At 34.6% G+C, this 23459-nt stretch overlaps 1 protein-coding gene and 1 long non-coding RNA gene across 2 annotated transcripts in view; one reads left to right on the top strand and one right to left on the bottom strand.

The window, feature by feature from the left end:
• Positions 1-351: 351 nt before the first annotated feature.
• LOC140138220 (biotin biosynthesis bifunctional protein BioHC-like) lies at positions 352-7968 on the top strand. Its single transcript, XM_072160134.1, has 5 exons — positions 352-543; positions 3901-4026; positions 4501-4639; positions 5613-5705; positions 6264-7968. The coding sequence occupies exons 1-5, from the start codon at positions 352-354 to the stop codon at positions 6356-6358; spliced, it is 645 nt and encodes a 214-aa protein (XP_072016235.1). The 3' UTR covers positions 6359-7968.
• An 8570-nt stretch (positions 7969-16538) lies between these two features.
• Positions 16539-23459, bottom strand: part of LOC140138219 (uncharacterized) — a 476970-nt gene continuing 470049 nt past the window's right edge. The window contains exon 4 of the long non-coding RNA XR_011856973.1: positions 16539-16564. This is a non-coding gene — a long non-coding RNA (uncharacterized lncRNA). The remainder of the gene's footprint in view (positions 16565-23459) is intronic.

The raw sequence follows: 23459 nt of genomic DNA, 5'->3' as shown, positions 1-23459 counted from the left end.
AATGGTTGGCCAGCTTGGCCTCTAGGGGATGTTGTATCCATTCTTGAATCTAAAGATCTGTGGAAATCCTCCAGCCACTTATATAAGTGTTGTGGGTGTAATTCAGGGTTCGCAGGTTTTCAGCAAATGAAAAAAACGCGGTTTTAACCACTTCGAGTCTGAATCGAGCACTTTGATATTAGTCCAGTCAAAGTGGGTTTTGACTCACCACTAATTGTCACTGATTTTTTTTCACTGCTATGAATGTTAGAGATGCCTCCTGAATAGCAGACGAAGTCAAAACATCGGAATGTGTGGTGGGCCTGATCATGCAAGATTATGCCTATATATTGATTATATATTATAGCCAATATGGCCACGTCAGATGAACCTCGATTGGAAGATCAACATGGGTCAGAGCGTCAATCACGCCAATCAAATAATGATCAACGTCGATTAGATTTGGATCAGAAGATACGACAAGAGATTCTGCGGCTTGGCGATGAAGGTACTCCAGAAGAACTTCGGGACTTCTATAATAAACATGTAGAAGAATACTATGAGGTAAACTAGATTTTTTTTTCTTTTTATGAATGTAGCCAAGCAGCTCCAAGCTTGGAAAGCCATCAGGTTACGAAGTGCTCCATAACACGAAAAATAGATGTTTGAAGTTGCTATTCTTGATTCATGACAATAAATAGGCCCTAATTAAACAAAACTTTATCAGTCGTTTATTTTTAAAACTTGCTCGTCACGCGTGACTGTAATGTTAAGAGGCGTATACAATGATCAATATACATTTTAATACTAGTGTACCTTAATTATTCAAGGCTACGTAAATATGTAAAGAAAATATAAATATGAACAACACACACACCCAATGTTGACAATGCCAGAGAGACACAGAGAGTAAGTCCGATTTAGGCCTACTTCCAAGTCGGAACTGGTAAATGCGCATATATTTAAGCCTATACTAAATGCCCCGACTAGGCAAGATAATCGTGTTTTAATGTTTGTGGTTCTTTGTAGCCATGCGGGTCAATCTACTTGGCTATCCGAATTTCGCGGTTTGTAGTTCTTTGTAGCCCTTCGGGGCAACCTAGTTGGATATTCCTAAGCGGCGGTTGTCGGCGATCTTTTGTGGTTTGTGGTTTTCATCAAGCCCTGCCCTCTATAGGGAGTTAATTATAGTTTAAGCTTGTTAGATATCCATATTTCGTGGTGTGTGGTTCTTTGCAGCCCTGTGGCGCAATGTTGTTGCATATCTAAATTTGCGGTTTGTGGTTCTTTATAGCCCTGCGGGGCAATCTAGTTGGATATCAATATTGAGCGGCAGTTGTTGGCGATCTTTCACGGTTTGTCGTCTTAATTTGTTGGATATCCATATTTCGCGGTTTGTGGTTCTTTATAATCGATAGGCCTGCGGGCAATCTAGCTGGATATCCAAATTTCGCGGTTTGTGGTTCTTTGTAGCCTGCGGGGAAATCTAGTTGGATATCCCTATTAAGCGGCGGTTGTCGGCGATCTTTTGCGGTTTGTGATTTTAATTTCCCTGCCCTCTATCGGGAGCTAATTTATAGTTTAAGCTTGTTGGATATCCATATTTCGTGGTGTGTGATTCTTTGTAGCCCTGCGGGGCAATCTAGTTGGATATCCAAATTTCGCGGTTTGTGGTTCTTTATAGCCGTGTGGGGAAATCTAGTTTGATACCAATATTCAGCGGCAGTTGTTGGCGATCTTTCGCGGTTTGTGGTCTTAATTTGTTGGATATCCATATTTCGCGGTTTGTGGTTCTTTATAATCGATAGGCCTGCGGGCAATCTAGTTGGATATCCAAATTTCGCGGTTTGTGGTTCTTTGTAGCCCTGCGGGGCAATCTAGTTAGATATCCCTATTAAGCGGCGGTTGTCGGCGATCTTTCGCGGTTTGTGATTTTAATTTCCCTTATCAAGCCCTGCCCTCTATCGGGAGCTAATTTATAGTTTAAGCTTGTTGGATATCCATATTTCGTGGTGTGTGATTCTTTGTAGCCCTGCGGGGCAATCTAGTTGCATATCCAAATTTCGCGGTTTGTGGTTCTTTATAGCCCTGTGGGAAATCTAGTTGGATATCAATATTCAGCGGCAGTTGCTGGCGATCTTTCGCGGTTTGTGATTTAAATTTGTGAGAATTTATAATATTTATTCCAAATATAATTTCAGTCTGAGCTGTGAACAGAGCCACTTATAAATGTGTTTTAAATGACGAAGATGTCATGATAGTCATTCAGGCATGGTGAAAGCATTTGGATGGTGTAGGCCCTATAGGCCTAGGCTTATATGTGTATAAAAAATCAAACATGTTTGTTTGATGAAAAAAATATAATATCACAATAGCAATAGACAATCGAAATGGTGTTATTCTTGATTTATGACAATAAATTGGTTAATAAAACATTTAAAAAAAAAGTGGTGGGAAGTTTCGAACTTGAGCAAAAAATCATAAATGGATTGGAAGTCCATGGCCTTAAACGCTTCGCCACGGGGACGTCCCGATATAACGACGTGTGAAAGTGGAGTATTTATTAATATGAATGTATGCTGTGGTCCGGAAAGAATAACAGAATTGTGAAAAACTTGATTTTTTTGGCGAATGGGATCCAGAATTTGTATGTAGGGTATCTAGGAAAATGCTAGGGTATATTTGAAAGTAAATCTCAAAAAGTAGTGTGCCAGTGACAGCCATGTATGGCTGTAGCAGTGTCGAAAGATTCTGGATATCAGTATGATTAGCTATGATTTGCCACTAATTTTGGCTATGAAATACCGCGTGAAATGAAGTAAGAATGTTTGTTTATTATCAAACAATCGGATTGACTCTAAGATTGGTGTAACTTTTTGAATTAATGAGTTATTAAAATATTACACTCTGGACAGTAAATAACATTTAGCATGGTTTTAGATATATTTTGTACCCAGCGAAAAATATCATAGAACAATAGCGTTTTGTTTCGTGTAAATATACACCAATCCGAGAAGCGTTTACTGTATTTGGCCCTCTATTGACGGCAACACAGATGTACCAGAGCGGGAGATTTAATTCATAATTCAATACTCATGATTGTGTATTGAATATCACTGTTGTGTACAATTCCCGGGTACAATTCTGTATAGCACACAATAAATAATGGATAGAACCCCGACCTCAGGACACCGCAGTTTTACATCGGGGACACCGCAGTAATGGCGAAGTCGGATAGGTGTATTCGCCACTTGCACGGTTCCGCCATTATGCACTATGTGCGGGGAGAGCCTCGAACTGGCAGCATACATGAATGGGAATTGAACCAGTCATATAACATTCTGTGTAAGGTTACGTAATTCTTCCTTTCATGTATGCTGCCAGTTCGAGGCTCTCCCGCATATAGTGCATAATGGCGGAACCGTGCAAGTGGCGAATAGTCCCGCGGTGCATCTGTTTATTCTTCTTTTTCCGTCGTTTTTTTTTTAAACTTGCTGGTCATGCTACCGCTTGACTCTAATATGTTACATATAATATCTGGTAGAAATATATGATCGATTTTAAGTCATCAAACATTCGTTAGAACTTAAACATTACGGGAAATAGAATGGGAATATATTAAGTAACGATATGTAACATCAAATATAATACGTCGAATAAAAAGTCTGTAGGGTCACTAAGAATCAATAAATCAATCAATCAATCAATCAATCAATCGATAGATTAATAATTCAATCAATCAATGAAACGGCCAAATAACTAATCGATCGATAGATCAATCCAAAAGTCACACAGTCAAATCATCAACCAACGTATCAATGAAATAACTCAATCAATCAATGATTCATTAATCAATCACTTTTTCGGTTTATTTATTCATTTTGTTTATGGATTTATTTACTTACTTTTGTTTATGCTTAGCTGAGTGAACTGCACCAATACTCGATAGGTTGCCGTGCTTTAATAGAGTCCTTAGCTGAAGTAGTACCAGACAGAAGTCTACGAATACTGGATATAGGCGCTGGAACAGGATATGCAGGAAAAGAAGTACGGTAATGCATGACGCAACAGCCTTAGTTCCCAAACGAATTCTCTCCCTGCTCTATAAATTACTAGTTTACCATGCAGATGACAAGGTTCAGTCCAGCTTTCCAGAAAGACACAATTGGTTGTGAAATGTTTACAGTTGGTAACAGGTGTCATACTGGAAGCAAATTGTTGCCATTGTATGGTTGAATTAATTATTCCCTCTACCTTCCTTTTAGCTAAAATTTTGGTAAAATAGTACCATTTGTTTAAGGGAATCTATAGCGTATAATCATGATAATGATTGCCCTGCACTGTAACATCACCGCCACATTTACATTACATTGTGTAAAACGTGATATGAGCAATTTATATTTGAATTTATAATTGAAACAGCTTAGATTTTAGGGAAAAGTTGAGAATGTCTGATTCGATCAAACCTATGCTACATCAAATAAATAAAAAGTCATTTTGCTACTCTTTTCTTGACCACAGCTTCGTCGACTTGGATATGACAACATTGATGCACTAGATCCTGCCGAAGGCTTACTAGATATAGCAAAGTCACAGAACATATACCAAAAGTACTTTCTCAGTTATATTTTTCCGGATAAAAAGACTATCATCGAAGATGGTGAGTTCACAATGGTATTCATATCCTTTTGCTTTGGTAAAGTGTTACAATTATGCAAATGAGATACTGCCATTGCTTCCCTCTGGTTCGTTAGTTTCCAACAGGTCCAGTCATCTCATTTGCATCTCCTGAATACCGGTGTTCTATATAATTATTATAATACACCACCCATACATAAATTCGCCCCATTTCCCTAAGATGAAATTTTCAAAAAAGGAAACTAGTTTGGCAACGAGGCTTCCTTAGCCTGTGCATTAAAATTTGTAACAAAGTTAAATCTAAAAACACTTTTAGAAACATTTCATTAGGTGTATACTGCTGGATTATGATAGCCTAGTACCAGTTTGTGCATGTAATGACCTATATAATGAAAACCATAAATGACTTAGAATATGCCTTGTGTATGCAATGGTTTAGGTTCATCCTGAACAGAAACTAAAATCTTCTCTTATTCATAACAAATGCCGTAAAGTCATGGTCTTTTGCGCTGTGACAGTTTCATGAGCTACAATCGGTTGCAGCAGTTTATAATTCGGAATTCTATTCCCCTTGTCCCGAAGGCACATCATCCACATGTAGGCCTATCTGCGTTGTGTGGTTCATATGATTGTTATGGTGCAGATGGTTGGTACGTCTGGTTCGCTGGGCAGAAGCAAAATCAAAAATTTCAAACTTGGTAGGGTGATAGGGTATGGTGGTCTGATGTGCTGTATAGTTTTGTGTCATGTTATTGGCATGAATATTGAGCTTATTTGCATATGTTGCCTCAAATTCTAGATTCTATTAACTCTGCAACCTACATGCAATAACCAATTAACTTTTAACTTAGTAGAATGATAAAGTATGAAGTCTTGTGTTGTAGGCCTATATATTTAGTTTACTCATTTCTGAATATTAATGAATTCGTTTGAACCGCGTAATAGTATAGTTGTATAATTGTTTGCAACTTCATTTTTTACCAATAACTATGCAGATAGTTACGATGCTGCATGCATGGCAGGTGCTGTTGTCAAAGGTCATATCACCATGGATTGCTTACCGGAACTAATGAGAATTACGAAGAAAGGTACGTGCACTTATTTTTGAAATATATAATATCTGCGTGTACGCTTTATATTTCGTTGCTAGGTTACGGAGTTTTTGATTTGGAAAGGCCCTTGATCATCGTGTTTTTCATTTATTCACCTGAAGATCGCCTTTGAGAGTCGTAAATTACATATCAATGAACCCATAGGTCAGATAAGTCAAGTGGGCTATAAAGCCACAAGTTCAATAGGTCATGCATTTTAAAGAAAGTTATGATCCACAATAAATGGCATTATAATATAAACAGTTGAATTGGAATGAACTGCATTGATGCGCGCATTTATAGTAATCGTTAATTTCTTCGCAACCAGTCAATCGACTCAAATATAATTTCGTACATGTACGTGGTGCACAATGAAATAGGTTATGCGCTACATTTTAATTTTTTGGATTCTGATACTTCTCGATGTACGTTCAATTTTATTCACTCGGTTTTGTTTTTTCTAGGACACCCTGTATGAGTTCTTTTCTTGTTTTGACTGTTGTAGTCCATTATAAATTATTATACTGATTATTATCTTTCTAATTTCTTTTGCAGGGGGCGTAATCATCTTCAACATTGGTGAACACTATCTAAAACCGAACCTATTTTTCAAATTCATGATTTGGAAAAACGCTTTCAGACGTTTGTAGACGACGGACAGTGGACGAAATGGAACAGCTTACATGCGCCATACGACACTTCTCATGATTGTCGTATTTTCCGCATATTTTAGCATGAAAACGATAATTACTTTTTTGGGAAGTTTGTCTATCTGTCGGGGTGTCTGAGTATATATATAAGAAGTTTGTATAGACCCACTACTACCATCTACTTTCACTACTACTAGTCTGTCAGGGGTGTAACAAAAGGACGCCAGATGGACATGGTGAATGGGGTTTCGAGCATGTATGTGTTGTGAAACATAAGAAGGAGTTTACACTTTTTTATATCATACTGACTTCCATGTCATATGTGGTGTTCCGCAAGGATCAATCATGGGTCTATTTATACTCTATGTCAATGATATAACTAATGTATAGTACTCTAATTCGTTTTCTTTGCAGACGATCCCACTATTTTGTACTCCCATAAAAACGAAGAACGTCAGACAAACCTTGTTAATCATGTTAGTGAAGAATTAAAGGATGTAAGCAATTGGTTTAAAGCGAATAAGTCAATTAAGCGGCCACAAATTACACGATTCTTGGCACACCCAAATTGCCGGACATTGTTCAACACCTGTAAATCACATTATACTGCAAAAGATTTGACCGTACGATTTTACAAGTATTTCGCCGTATAATTATACGGTATACATTGCCGTAAAAGTACGGTAGAATGCCCACAATCCTGCATAACATACGGTAGAAAACATGTAGGTTTACGGTAATACCTGGCAACTGGGTTGCCAACTACTGTTAAAATTACAGTTATTGCCGTAAAACCTATAGATACACTATACACTATACGAAATAGTATTTAAACACAATCTGTCAGGACAATACGGTTATTTAATACTTCAAGGCCCATTCGGTGATTTGCTCCTTTTTGTACCTTTGTCATTGTCATAAATATGTTAACATAGCCTGCTAGTCATGCTAGTGGTTCAGCCGAAAGCCGTGTATTTATGACAAAATAAGGAATTTACATGAATCTGTAATTTATATGAAGACCTGAGCGCAAGAAGACCGTAAGTCCACTTGGCCGCTCAACACGTAGGCCTATACACTAAAGTTACGTATATAGTGTCTTAGGGCTTTATAATGTTTAATACATGTTGCAGGGTGAAAACATCATTACCAAACTATACGAAACTATACGCAACTTTAGTGTATACATGTTGAGGGGCCAAGTGGACTTACAGTCTTCTTGCGCTCAGGTCTTCATAATTATAATGATTAGCTACATGTATTTGAATGGGGCTTCACTTTGCAATTTATAAACAATTTTTTTACACTTTCGCTGGGATCACTGAATGGGTCTTTAAATGGGAAGATGCAACACTTTACACAAACAACACAAATAAATAAATACAGTTTAACGGTACCAACATGCCCATTTTCATTGAAATAGTAAATGACCGCAAAGTTTACGGGAATGTGCCGTAAAATAACGGTAATATTTTACAGATCCATGCGACTTTTTCTTAAAAAGAGTGCGGCAAATTAAATTTCTTGCTGTGCTATAGAAGAATACCTCTCTTGGAAATGTCGCATAGATTGTGATCTAAAACTATTTCAAGAAATGTCGGCATCATGAATAAATCGTATTCTATATCGTACGTTAATATTGCCTTACCCGAATTATGGAATACTTTTGTTAAGGGGTACTACACCCATGTGTTAAATTTGTGACTATTTTTGCATTTTTCTCAAAAAATAATTACACACTGGTAACAAAAGTTATGTATATTTTTGGGGCAAGGAATTTAATTACTACACTGAAATTTCAGTGACTCAAGACAAGCGGTTCAGATGATAGGAAACGAGGTACATCCTAGCGGTACCTTATTTCTGATCATAAATAACAAACTGCTTGTCTTGGGTCACTGAAATTCCAGTGTAGTAATCGGATTTATTGCCCCTATAATATACATAACTTTTGTTACCACTGTGTTATTAGTTTTTGAGAAAAAATGCAAAAATAAACACACATTTATCGATGGGTGTAGTACCCCCTTAATTGATTGTTCTAGCCCCGATATGTTATACACATGCTTTGTGTCATTACATTCAATAACCTTTATCAGAATTAAGTGGTTAGGGACGCACCATTAGATACTCAGGGGGGTAGGAAGTTGGGGTCGGGGGAAGAAATTTTTTTTCGCCGCCGAAGGCTGCAAAGTTTGTTTGTTTTTGCCGCCGAAGGCGGCAATTTTTTTTAAAATTTCATGCATTTATACACAGTTAGGTGGGGGAAGGTTTTTTTGTTGTTGAAAAACTTCCTACTCCCCCCTGAGTATCAAATGGTGCGTCCCTTACAGGTATTGAGTATGATAAGCTCCACGTTGTTATTGTCCATTTCAGCAACATCTTCTTATTTAATTTTCATCCGCAGGTTCCTATTTGTTAAAATAAACATTACGTATATGTAACTAAGTTTGACCCCTGCACTATATGTTTTGTTTTTGCTCAACAACGTATACCTTAAATATATCAGAAGTCATAATACGGAAAGGATAAAAGTTACTTGAAAGAATAAAAACAATATTGAAGTCACTTTACGAAACATGTCGCTTTCAATGGAAAGAGCATACTGTTGTAGAAACATGTTTTTATCGTCACGATCATAGCTTACTAATGTTACCCTTGACCCCTGCACTATTTATTATGTTGCTGCTCAATGGCATATCTTTAAACATTTATTTGAAAGAAACACAATTGATAATCGCGTTTACTTATTACCTTATATATATATATTATAATATTTTTAAATAGTTAAAACTTTATAATTAATATTGAAAACAAGTTCAAAATTTGCATAATTTGTATTTGATTCACTGAGTTACTAGTTCCCAGCAAGATTATAGAATGATTTACTGTATTTATTTATTTATTTATTTATTTATTTATTTATTTATTTATTTATTTATTTATTTATTTATTTATTTATTTATTTATTTATTTATTTATTTATTTATTTATTTATTTATTTATTTATTTATTTATTTATTTATTTATTTATTTAATTTAATTTTATCTAATTTAACCTGGGGTGACCAATCAATGCATTGATACTGTTCTCCCGTGGAAATATATACTGTATCTAATATAATTATTGTCTACAAAGTGTGGGCAAACGCGCATCCGACTATTTCCGACTAATGGGGGCAAACGCGCTTCCGACTATTTTTTTTTTCGATTAATAGTTGAAACAAATACGAGGATAGCTTACTGATGTTTTGCCAAATGTAAAATTTGATACATACCAAGACTTACCAATTGGACGGAGAAAATCTAAATTGTTTTGATAATAGCGGTTTATGTTTTATGAAAGAGAGATATGCATGTGATTACCAATTATAAAGGAATAAATAATTTAAAACTCATGGATGCAATAGAGGTTATCCGTGTTCTACAAGCTTATCAAAATAGCCCGCCAAAGCCATGCAGATAAATCCGAGGTCGTGCATTGGTTTGAATGAGGAATACTACGGGAACCAACACCTTTTGTTAGATACATGAAGGCTCTTTCCTATCATTGATCAATACGAAAAATTAGAACAATTCCTGCATATTAATACCCATTAGTTATGTGAAAGTTTTCAAATTTGGACACAAAAGCTTTGTGTGACTGATAATATTATGTGTGCTAAACAGAGCTTATCATACTCCAGATGTTAAAACTCGGCCGGATATCCAAACACCTTTTCTAGAGTTCCTTAGGGCAACTTATTCAAATTTGGGAGCTTTTAATGCGTACACTAGGGGAAAACATTGCGACAGTTGTAAAATTAGATACGGAACATGAAACAATACATACATTCCTTGCATTATTTTTACTTCTCCTTAGTTTAAGTCGTTTTTTGTATCCCATTATCTTAACCTAAATGGTGTAAGCTCCTTGAAGCTGTACATGTATCAAAGTCGTTATTGCATTTCAATTACTTGTCGCTGGCAATACGACTACAAAAGGCAAGAATTAAAGTTTCCTTTGTAAATGTTGAGCTGTTGTAAAAGGTGTGTGTAATAGTGTGACCTGCAGCTAAAACATGGCGGATTAATGTTAATTCTAACTTAATTGTAATAACCATTACAGGCAACAAAATAATTTTGTTCAAGCTTTCTATTTATGTTATTTTTGTACTATCGTTCATACATACATGTAGCTTGTGATAACTGTTCAAATATTCATTATATATCAACAGCTTAAACTGTTTGACATTATGACATTTTGATTTAAAAACAAAATCGATGTTTGTATGTTTTATTTTTTATAATACAAATAGGTATATTAGCGGGAGCGTCTTACAAATAAATGTTATATATATATATATGAGTATGATAAGGATAGCGCAAATAATGTATTCAAACTATTCCAATCCTCTAAAATGACAGAACTATTACAATAGAGACTACTCTTGAAAAACATCCTAAAACATAAACGATATAGCAGGTTTTCATGGCCAATTTTGCAACTTGTTAGTTCCACTCCTTGGTTCACGAAATTGAATGATAGGTAGAGTATTACTTTCAATTGAGCAATATTGCAATTTCATTTAAAAACATTTAAAAAGCAAATAATTGAGTGCAAATAAAAATAATCATTGTTCAAAAGTTTTTAACGACTTTTGAATGCAATTCAAAATGTACATATATTTGAAATACGCTCGTATGAAGTACATGCGTTTTAGATCTCAGATTTGTCAGTTGGGTATACAAATGGTTAACAGTGACAAGCGTTTCAGGTGCTTGCACTGTGTGACTCGATGCCGACAATCCAATCACACAAAATGGAATAAATTGATTAAACTATTCTCAAAGCCACTTATTGATTCATTGAAGGGAAGATTTTAAAAGCCACTTGAGCAACTAGTGAAATGCTGATATCATTCTACATTACTGCATCGTAACGCGTTCCCGAGAAACGCTTTATTGCTACTTAAAAATGTAAAATGCTACTTAATATATTTTTAAATAAAATGCTCACTAAGAAGGCAATTATACACATATAACCAGCAGTTGTTATACCTAAATATTGCACATACAAAACCGAATCTGGTAGAGTCTCTTAATTGAGTTAATGGGACAATAACCACGTCAGTAATGTGATCAATTTGTAAATTAAAAAAAAAAAAAACAGATCTGTTCAGGATTTTAAAGCTTTAGGGATCAATTCAGGAAATTAGTATTTTAATTTAATCGCTAGCTATATATGTTGAAAAAAGCGTGATCCAACTCACAGAGGATCATGTCATAAATTGTAAATTAGAGATATAAAATTATAGAGTAAAATCAAATAACATAACTTATTATCCGAGTTTGCTAGCGAATTGAGAAAATTATCGATGCAAAGCGTGTCTTAAGAGAACAAATGGCAATGATAGTCTAATTATCTGTCTGCCGACATTGACCTGTTCTGAGGTGATCCAAACGTGTTATATTGTATACCCGTTTGCTCAGCAGCAGAATCGGATTTAGGAGAACATTCCATAACTCACTTGACAAATATCAACTTCGAGGTTATGATGGCCTCTTTTTCTAATACTTATCAAAGAATTGCAAAAACTAACTGTGTTTAAAGTAATGCAAAACCATTTGCTTACTTGCCATGTTAATTACAATAAGGCAGCCATTTGCGACTTTTCTCCTTGTAGTAGTGTATCCCTATGTTTTAATAAATAATTAAATATCACAGATGTTGATCCCTGGTAGTATCCCTATTTGCTCATCTTTTGTGATATCTGATCTACTCCAGTTCCCAACCGGTTGAGGAATTTCTGTTGCAGACATAATCCATTATCATTGTAGTGAATCTTGGAATTCCGGCAAATGTATCATTCCCCATGAGGTAATTTCGGGAATCATTCTGAGGGTCAAAGAACAACTCTTAATAAACCGCTATTTAGGATTTAGCAGATACAAATTAGTAAAATAACTTAGGTTTCCTGCTTTTACTCATCTAGTCTATACTTTTATACAAATTATATTTGGATTTAAATACCGTAGAATTCCGTCTAGAAGCATATATGCCTCTAAACGAAGGGTTTTTTTAACGAAAGATATGAAAGGCCAGTACCCTTCTCAAAAACATTGCAACTTACAAATATACATGTTTGTACAGCCGCCTTTATCAGTAATATAGTTGTTCAAACTCCAAATAACGTTTTTGTTGAGAGTGTCTGCCTCTTGTCTCTTGTGTCAAAAAAAACCTCGTTTAGAGGCATATATATGCTTGTTGACGGAATTTTACGGTATTGTACAAGCGATGCTTATTAGAATTTATCTGCCTTTTTTCAATTCTAGAAGCATCGAAAATCTTAAACATTTGTGTTCAGTACGTGTATGTGACTACAATTATATGTGTGTTAACAAGATCCTTATTACTCTAGAAATTGTATAATGACTCAAAGGACCTTTTGATAGTTCCCTTGGGCAATTTATTCAAATTTCAAAACCTTTGACGCACACCTGGAGGGATACGATTGCAAGAGTTATAGAATTTGATAACAGGGCATGATACATACAAAATACATGCATTACATATACCTTGGGAATTCATTTCAGATCCAATTTGTTAAACCACATACGACAACGCTGGTATTATCCCCTTGTCATAAATGTTGTAAGCCCCTTGAAGATGCTAATGCATCAATGCTGTTATCGCTTTCAATCAATTGCCGTTGGCAATACAAATAACATCGCGATAAGTTAAGTTTGTTTTGAAATTATTGCGCTGATGTGAAAACAATAATTATATTGAATACTGTTGAATGCAGTTAAAACATAACGGATCACGGAACCATTATTATTACCAACAAACCATTTGTATTCAAGTTTTTTTATTTTGTTATCTATATCTCATCGTATTCAGAGTTTGTGATGACTGTTTTAATATTAATCTAACATTGACAGGTTACAAGTGTTTTGTCAATACCGCAACCTTGTGACAAATTAATACGATAAATGCTTTCTTTTCATTTATGTCTTAATTGCTCCATTTGCGTTCAACGTCTTATAACATTGATCAAAAACTTTATATCTGTGTTTGATTAAACATTAACAAGTTTGATTAAAGTTTGAATTCTTAAAGTGCTCTCACAACATGGACATACATCTGAACAGAGAAGCTCATTTATTATATTAAGCAATGCATGCCTCTAATCTCAAAAAAGATAATTCAACAAGTGCACACGTGTTCGTAATTGGCAGTATAACTTAATTTCCAGAATTAAAAGTATTTGGCGCAGAATGAAAAGGAATTCCGGCACAAATCGTCGTGTTGTTGAGAGAGCTACCGATGACTGAGAGCAAGAAACGCGTATGCTGGACAAAAAACGATATGTGTTTATACACCGTCTTTCCACACATCTATAACTTTTGAATAAACATAAGTACTCTTCCAATGTATGGCAGGTTGTAGAGCAATTATTATACGTTTTCAATACTGTTGCTCGATCCCTGTGAGACAGGTTCATGAACAAAAATTACATCGCATCTAAGAAGGCATTACGTTTCACTACCTGAAGAGAATTGATCAAATTCCCTCATGAGGTTGGTATCTGTCAATGAGTTGACCACACTACCAGGCTGTCATTATAGCTAGAGGCAGTATATGGCACACATGGAAAAATGACCTTGTGTGGTATTTATATAATTCCCAGGATGTGAGTTTTGCCTGAGGAAATCCCTCACTATAAGAGTTATTACCGTCGATTTGGTTGAAAAAGGAGATGAGACATGATAAAATCTCCCCAGGTATTAACAAAACGTAATGGCAAGAAGTGGGAAAAAGATACACCACACAATTTTCGAAATACTGTTGCTTATTGTTATTATTTCATTTTTTAAATTCAAAACAGTTGGGATCTGACCAGTCAATTAGGTGCGAACATAATTAACGGTGAGCGTGTTTCAGGTACTTGTACTGTCAGTATGCCGTTCTGCCGAAACATTCAATCACATAAAAGGGATAAAATTTATTAAAATATTCTCATAGCGACGTATTGATTGAGTGAAAGGAAGATTTCAAAAGTGAAGTGATATCTAAATGACTGAATTGCAGTAAAGCGTTTCCCTCTACGTAAGATTATATAAATAGGTGATAGTTATAAATATGCTGCGCCATTAAGAAGGTACTTTACACAGGCATAGTTAATATTTATCATGGCCTTTGCGCATTAAAGTTTGCAAAAAGAATGAGGTCGAGCTTCTTAATTGTGTTAATGTGACAATTAACTTGCAAAGTAGTATATAAATTTCTAAATGTCAATTATATAAAATAAATCTTTGCAGGATAACAAAACTTTACTTCAGGGAGTTAATAGTTTAATTGAATCACCTTCTGGTGACAATAATAAACTCACATCGTTGATCCGATCGTATTATACGTAATACCTATATAAGTTTATTCCGCGGCAGACTGAACGGATAAAGAGAACATGAATTCATGAATTCTTGACTCCTCGAAAGGTTAAATCACGAGGTTATGGTGACCTCTTTATATGATCCTTAATTAAGTGGAAAAATATGAAGTGAAAATTGTATGATTTAGAATTATATTTTATTAATGAATTGCAAATGGTAATTGTATTAAAAGTATTCATTATACCGGATTCAGATGCATCTATACACCACTTCAACTTCCTTTAACTGCTACTACAAAGTCAAAGACGATCACACAGATTGGTTTCTTTTGTTTTTGTTTTTTTATTTTTCATTTTTTATCATTCAGTAAATCCACTGATGCCATTTACCACAGATGTTTAGTTGCTCAAATTTCGAGCGTTCAACACCTCAATGAGACTGAATTCCGATAATCCGATTATATGTTCGTTTTTCAATGTATGCACGCTATATAAATTATTATTATAAGGAATGCATTGTTTCTTGAAGTATCAATCACTCATTACTATTGCATAGGGTTGATACAATTTTAAATGGGAAAATGCATATTTTAGTATCAGCAAAAGCATGACTAATGTTGTGCTGATGTTGATGCTGACTAATGTTGTGCTGATGCTGATGCGTCTAATGCACTCCCTCCTTCGGGGCTCGTGCATTAGACGCATCAACATCAGCGCGCGTGCATTATTTTGTCTAATTTCTCTCCCAATAAGTAATACGCGTTCATTAACCTATAATTGATGAACGAAGGAGAGGTAGGTAACCGAAAGATCGCTTTGTTCCCAACTATTGTTGGACGAAGATAATATAAAGATCGTTATTTGTTAACTATACGTAATGTTGAACCATATAGAAGTATTAGATAGAATAATCTTTACTGAAAATACCCGAAGTACATGTACTTAGCCTTTTGACCAAGAATCACCAATTCAAGACTTTGCATTCATGTTCCGTACAAACTACGTGTATTTGTTGATTTCCAATATGTTCTGGTGTTTCTCTATAGTCGGAGTAAATGGGTTATTTTAATAAATTTAGGTCACATGTAAATTTGAGTATTTCATCATGTAGCGGCGAGTTTTTTCTTTCTAATACATCAGTCCCGATGGGGGAATGGAAGGAGGCAAGAACAGTATTACATGATACCCATCTCGCTATTCATCGCCAATAGTTATATCACAATACTCCATCTAAAATAGTACCTCTATGGTTGAACTATTGAGAGGAAACCGATTGAAAGATCAGTGACATCAACGTATTGTTGGACTAAGGAAGCGCAGGTAATGGAAGATCAGAATAGTGTCTCTATGTTTTTAAAACCAAGTAAAGAAAAACAACAGAGAAAACACTTATACGTAAAGGCGTAAGCAACGAAAAGGACTGTTGCAGAAATATTTTTTACACACACATCAAATAAAGTATTTTATCAGATATAGATTTGTTTAAACATAAGTAGCTAGTATTCCCATATTCTCAAAGTTGACCCATATCCCGAAGCAATTGTTAATTGATTGGTCTAACCCCAATATGATATACACATACTCTATGTCATTAAATTCGATAAGGGAACAAACCAAAAGATCGATGACGTCCTGTAAACGTAACTAGTTTCGTTTTTCAGCCGACCCCCTCCCTCCCTGCCAGAAACGTAATAATGAAATGTTGAAAATTTTGACATAGTAATAATAATGACACATTCTTCAGACCGATGCTTTTGTACAAACGTAATCGAGTAATTTTACCCCCTCCCCCCTTATAGGACGTCATCGATCTTTTGGTTTGTTCCCTAACCTATCACGGTTGTTTGATGGGATTATTTATTAGTTTTTCAAACAAAACATAATGTACAACCACATTTTAGGCTTAAACAGGTAAAGGCGGTAAATATGCGTTTGAGTCATTTACAACTTTAATTTCCCCTCTTTTACAAAATTATTCACTTTTATAGCATTTTATAAAGCTTTTTCGGATATAAAATGTGCCTATTAATTACAAAATTGGTGGCGCTATTTGGTTACTGGAAATTACTCTTTCAAGTTTTTAATACAAATAATTTTATTGTTTGATAAAATATGTTTTACAAATTCCTTTGTTGCTTGCTAACACACATGGGATAAATTTCGGAAAAATATCCCCGTTGCCATGGTAACGGGCAAATTTCAATTTTAGGCCTATTTTCACAATTTTTGCATTTTTCAGCAGTCAAATTGTGAAGTTTTGAAGCCAGTGTTACTAATATACACAATATATATATATTTTTTTCTTTATAAGGTATGAATAGGTCAAACCTTAGATGCCGCATTGAAAGTATAAAAATAATCACCAGATGTCAGGGTGGGTTATACCATTTATTTGAAATAGGGTGTTTTTCAATTTTTTCAAAGTATGAAAATATACCAACTTTGTATAGCTCATAAACCATATGGTAGTGCTCCGATTTCAACATCGACCACTGCATGTAGAGATGATACATTGGTCTTATGAAAAAGTTACATTTGAGCTTGGGGAAAACACATTTGTATATACAGTGTTGCCAGACATTTTCCTATTTTTCGAAATTCAACACAAATCTCACCTTAAAGTTAAATGATGTGAAAATGAAACATCATCCTTTCAAGGAACATTTATTAGAATGAGAGTTTTTATTCATATCAAATTTGATCAGTTATAATGGTCAGTGTTGTTCTAAACCACATGGGTGTTGCCATAATTGGGGTTTAATTGTGATTTGTGGATATTTTCAACTTTTTACAAGTCATAAATATACCAAAATGCATTTCTATAATAAAGAACGAAACATCGACCTCGTCATGTTGAGATGATATATTGGCCTTATGAAAAAGTTATTTTGATCGGGGGGGCGGGGTAAGACATCAGTTTATACAGTGTTGCCAGATAAACCCCATGGGTGTTGCCATAATTGGGGTTTAATTGTGAGGTGTGGATATTTTCAACTTTTTACAAGTCATAAAAATACCAAAATGCATTTCTATAATAAAGAAAGAAACATCGACCTCGTCATGTTGAGATGATATATTGGCCTTATGAAAAAGTTATTTTGATCTGGGGGCGGGGTAAGACATCAGTTTATACAGTGTTGCCAGATAAACCCCATGGGTGTTGCCATAATTGGGGTTTAATTGTGAGGTGTGGATATTTTCAACTTTTTACAAGTCATAAAAATACCAAAATGCATTTCTATAATAAAGAAAGAAACATCGACCTCGTCATGTTGAGATGATACATTGGCCTTATGAAAAAAGTTATTTTGATCGGGGGGGGGGGGACATCAGCTTATACAGTGTTACCAGATATTTTCCTATTTTTTCAAAATTTAACACAAGTCTCGCCCTAAGTTAAAAGATATGAAAATGAAACTTCACCTTCATATGGAACATATATATCTTTTTAGAAAGAAAGTTAATTTCATATTCTATTTGATCATCTTAGATGGTGAGTGTTATTCTAAGCCATATGGGTGTTGCCATAGCTGGCGTTTTAAAATATTAAAATATGACAATTGAGATATTTCCAGCTTTAAAGTCTTAAAAATAGTACACATCCTTAAATTATTGTGGAATGAACGCAATATTAAGGTTAAAAATTAACCTAAGAACACTTAATAATTATGTGAATTTAAATTTTAAATTTATTTCCTTCTATACAGTATTGCCAGATATTATCACATATATTCAAAATTCAACGTATGTCTCACTTTAGGATTCATATTGTTTAAATCGCTGCCATGAATAAACCACATGGATGAAAAAGGTTATGTGCATTATTGTCTTTGACTATTCTCATATCTTTCGAGACATTTGCTGGATCTAGTTTGTTGCCCATTTCTTCCCCATATCTTTTTTGCAAGTATAGTTGGGATGTGTGCTTTAATAATATGGGGTAGGCGTACATTATCTTACTCTTATATGCATCTTTTTGTAATGTAACAATCTTATGTTATTTTAATTTATTTTAGCCTAGCTAGTATGTGTATATTGGTAAAAAAAATATGGCTTTTATGTACATTTTAAAGTATACATGTTTGATGTTTTCTGTGTTGTATTTTAAGGGGTTGGTCACCCACCTTTGCACAGTATTTTTGTCGGACCTGAGAGCACATCAGACATACCAAATTGCATTTTGAATACGAGGAATGTCCTTCTGATATAAAATAATTTAGATTTTTTTTAAATTCGCGATACAATAAAAAATTTAGGGTAAATTATGTATATTGAATTTTTTTGTTGTTGTTGACATATTACTCAAAGTTAACTTAATAAATTTAATGATGTGTACTTAAAGCTAAAGTGTATGTAGCTGGGATAAAAAGCCGACCACTAATCAATTAATTATGTTAATTGAAAAATTTGACCTTTCATAGTGAAGATATAGATTTTTTCCCAAAAGACTTACATTTTTAGGTGTTTTGGTGAAAAAATCTATATCTTCAATACGAAATGTCAAATTTTCATATGATGGACGGCTTTTCATTCCAGCTACATACACATATGTCTGATGTGCTCTCAGGTCCACAAAAATATGTGAAAACGTCGCTATTTGAACCCTTAAGACTTATAAAAAATTGAAAATATCCACTTCTCACTATTAAACCCTAATTATGGCAACACCCATGTGGTTTGGAACAACACTGACCATTTATACAACTGATCAAATTTAATATGAAAGTAAATTTCATGCTAATAAACTTTCCTTGTGAAGGTGAAGTTTCATTTTCGCATCATTTAACTTAAGGTGAGATTTGTGTTAAATTTCGAAAAAATAGGAAAATATCTGGCAACACTGTATAAACATATGTTTCCCCAAGCTTAAGTGTAAATTTTTCATAAGACCAAATATGTATCATTTCAACATGGTGAAGTTGATGTTTCACTTTCACATATTTTTTAAGGAATGCATGCCATGGTATTTTGGTATTTTTAAAACTTGTAAAAAGTTGAAAATAACCACATCTCGCTATTTAACCCTAATTATGGCAATACCCATGTGGTTTGGAACAACACTGACCATTTATACAACTGATCAAATTTAATATGAAAATAAATTTCTTTCTAATAAAGTTTCATTTTCAACTTAAGGTGAGACTAGTGCTGAATTTCGAGAAAAAAAAGAGGAAAATATCTGGCAACACTGTATAAACAGATGTTTTTCCCCAAGCTCAAATGTAAATTTTTCATAAGACCGATGTATCATCTCAACATGATGAGGTCGATGTTTCATTTTCACATCTTTATTTTAGGAATGCATGCCATTGTATTTTGGTATTTTTAAGACTGAAAAATAGCTGAAAAAGCTGAAAAATAGCTGAAAAATATTCACATCTTACAATTAAACCCCGATTTTGGCAACACCCATGTGGTTTGGAACAACACTGACCTAATAACTGATCAAATTTGATATGAAATTAACTTTCTTTCTAAAAAATGTTCATTGAAAGGGTGAAGTTTCATTTTCACATCATTTAACTTAAGGTGAGACTTGTGCTGAATTTCGAAAAAATAGGAAAATGTCTGGCAACACTGTACATGTATAAACAGATGTTTTTTCCCCAAGCTCAAATGTAAATTTTTCATAAGACCGATGTATCATCTCAACATGATGAGGTCGATGTTTCATTTTAACATCTTTATTTTAGGAATGCATGCCATTGTATTTTGGTATTTTTAAGACTGAAAAATAGCCGCAAAAGCTGAACAATTTTCATATCTTACAATTAAACCCCGCTTTTGGCAACACCCACGTGGTTTGGAACAACACTGACCAAATAACTGATCAAATTTGATATGAAATTAACTTTCTTTCTAAAAATGTTCCTTGAAAGGGTGAGGTTTTATTTTCACATCATTTAACTTAAGGTGAGACTTGTGCTGAATTTCAAAAAAATAGGAAAATGTCTGGCAACACTGTATAAACAGATGTTTTTTCCCCAAGCTCAAATGTAACTTTTTCATAAGACAAATGTATCATCTCAACATGCTGTGGTCGATGTGGAAATCGGAGCACTACCATATGGTTTATGAGCTATACAAAGTTGGTATATTTTCATACTTTGAAAAAATTGAAAAACACCCCTATTTCAAATAAATGGTATAACCCACCCTGACATCTGGTGATTATTTTTATACTTTCAATGCGGCATCTAAGGTTTGACCTATTCATACCTTATAAAGAAAACAGTATATATATATATATATAGTGTATATTAGTAACACTGGCTTCAAAACTTGACAAGTTGACTGCTGAAAAATGCAAAAATTGTGAAAATAGGCCTAAAATGAAAATTTGGCTGTTACCATGGCAACGGGGATATTTTTCCCAAATTTATTTCATGTGTGTTTGTTTTAGGTCAAGGTGCATCAAATATGAAAGTTTAAAGGAAATCCATTTTTTGACCGTGGCAAACATTTAAAAAAAAATCTCCAAAATAACAGATAATGCCTCTTAAATTAAACAGCGACATCTATAGTTTGCATTTAGTTAATAATGAAGCCGATTCTATATACATCAAACAGCCGTGCTATATAACCAAAGTGGTTACATTTTGCATTTATTGAGAATGATAAGCTCCACATTTTTATTCGTCCATTTCAGCAAGATCTTCTTATTGAATTGTCATCCGTTTCTCTTCGTAAATCAATTTGATAAAATAAACATTACTTATATGTAACTAAGTTAGACCCCTGCACTATATGCTTTGTTGTTGCTCAATGACGTATACCTTAAATATACCAGAAGTCATAATACGGAAAGGATAAAAGTTATTTGAAAGAATAAAAACGATTGAAGTCACTTTACGAAACATGTCGCTTTCATTATTCAATATTGTCACTTTTTACCCCACATATAAACCAAATGACGTTGAAATGTGCCACATTTAAACATGTAAAGATGAGAAAGTTATGAAAATGTTTTTGTAATTATCGTTAAAGCTCAATAAGCCAGGAAAACGTGTTTATCTTCGAATCAAAAATTAATATTCAATTTAATTCTATATGTGCATAATTTGTTTTTCATTCCTTGAGTTATTAGTTCCCAAGATTATAGATTGATTACTACAGGGTGTCTCCTGTTAATCAAATATACTTTGGTATTTTAAGAAACCTTAATTCGTTAGCTTTAATAAACCGAAAGAAATATTTTAACCGGCTCACAACTTTTCAAGATATGCTCTTTTAAAGAAATGTACCCGTTTTTTTTTACTCTGTCCATGGAGGAGGTTTGGTTACTTCAAAGATTGGAAAGGAGTACACGTACCATGCATGAATATCAAGCATTCTTCAATGATAACTTTATAAAGTAACGAACTTTATTTAGGGACTGGGTTTTACCGGTGGGCCTATGGGCTATGGGCTATGGATTGTGTTACGTGTTATTAACTTGTCAGCTAAATGGATGTGGGATGGGTCTTCTCTTGTTATACTTGCAATTAAACTTACTATTTCTTGAATATTTATGCCTTTTTGTTTTATCACGTTTCTTGCTTTCTTACGTTGTTGTTTCTTGCTTTCTTTTTATTTACAACATGTTATTTCTCTTTTTGGGATAAAAGGTAGCCTGAAAAGGGCTATGTGGTATGTCCTTGGTTCTTATGAAGTGAGTTTACTGTGCTGCTTTACCCTCTACCTGGTATTTCCTTGACGAAATACATGTTTCAGCCCTGGTCCTACTTGCATCAATTGCATTGCGTACCATCCTTGTGCGCCGTATACTTGCGAATGCAGCAGTAATACGGTTACGAAGATGTTGGAGGCTAGCTGGTGATCCTCGCTCATAGTGAATGCGTTCCAAAGCGTAATGCTATTATCTATCCATTTCATTAACCATGTGTTTCGTTTGAATCTTTGATGTGCCAAACTTCATGCGTAGACAGAGTAAAAAACGGGTACATTTTTTCAAGGGCATATTTTCAAACATTGTGAGCCGATTGAAAAAATTGTTTAGGTTTATTAAAGCTAACAATTTATGGTTTCCTTACATACCAAAATACATTTGATCAACTTTTCATTAGTAGGAGAAAAAGAGGGCGCAATGAGAGTTCTGTTTTTATTGGGACACCCTGTATTTAGCCCCTGTTTATTATGTATGGGCAAACACGCTTCCCATTGTTTTGTTTGTTTTGTGTTGATTAACATTTTGGAAGCACGGTGGTCCAATGGTTAGGGCACGAGCTTCATAATCGAAAGGTTGCGGGTTCGAACCCCACGACGGCCAGTGTGTTGCGTCCTTGAGCAAGATAGCTTAATTCCAATTTGCTTCACTCCACCCAGGTGTAAAATGGGGAGCTGCTGAGGGTAATCACAATCTAAGTCGCCGAGAGTACCTGCGCATCAGTTGCGGACTTGGTGAAGCGGAAATGATTCTGATGGTTTACGAGATCGAATGCAAAGGGTGTAACAAGACTTACATTAGCGAGACGGGGCGACCATTTGGAGTTAAACTTAAAGAGCATAAGAAAGATGCGCAACAAGTCGCACACAGAATTAAATACACCCAAAACATAGAACAGTGACAACTTCCTAACTACTTCAATCTGCCATAACCGATCACATCGCAATAGAAAGTTGAAACTTAATTGGGAGTAGCCTAAACTACTTGCGAACGATGGAAACCAGCAAACAAAACTCATCAGCGATGCAATTTGCATTAAAAGGCGAGGGACAAAACAGTC

The sequence above is a fragment of the Amphiura filiformis genome, chromosome 17, assembly GCF_039555335.1.
Source record: "Amphiura filiformis chromosome 17, Afil_fr2py, whole genome shotgun sequence".
NCBI classification, from domain to species: domain Eukaryota; kingdom Metazoa; phylum Echinodermata; class Ophiuroidea; order Amphilepidida; family Amphiuridae; genus Amphiura; species Amphiura filiformis.
The sequence above is the reverse complement of the archived record's forward strand: the minus strand, read 5'-3'. Positions and strand labels throughout refer to the sequence as shown.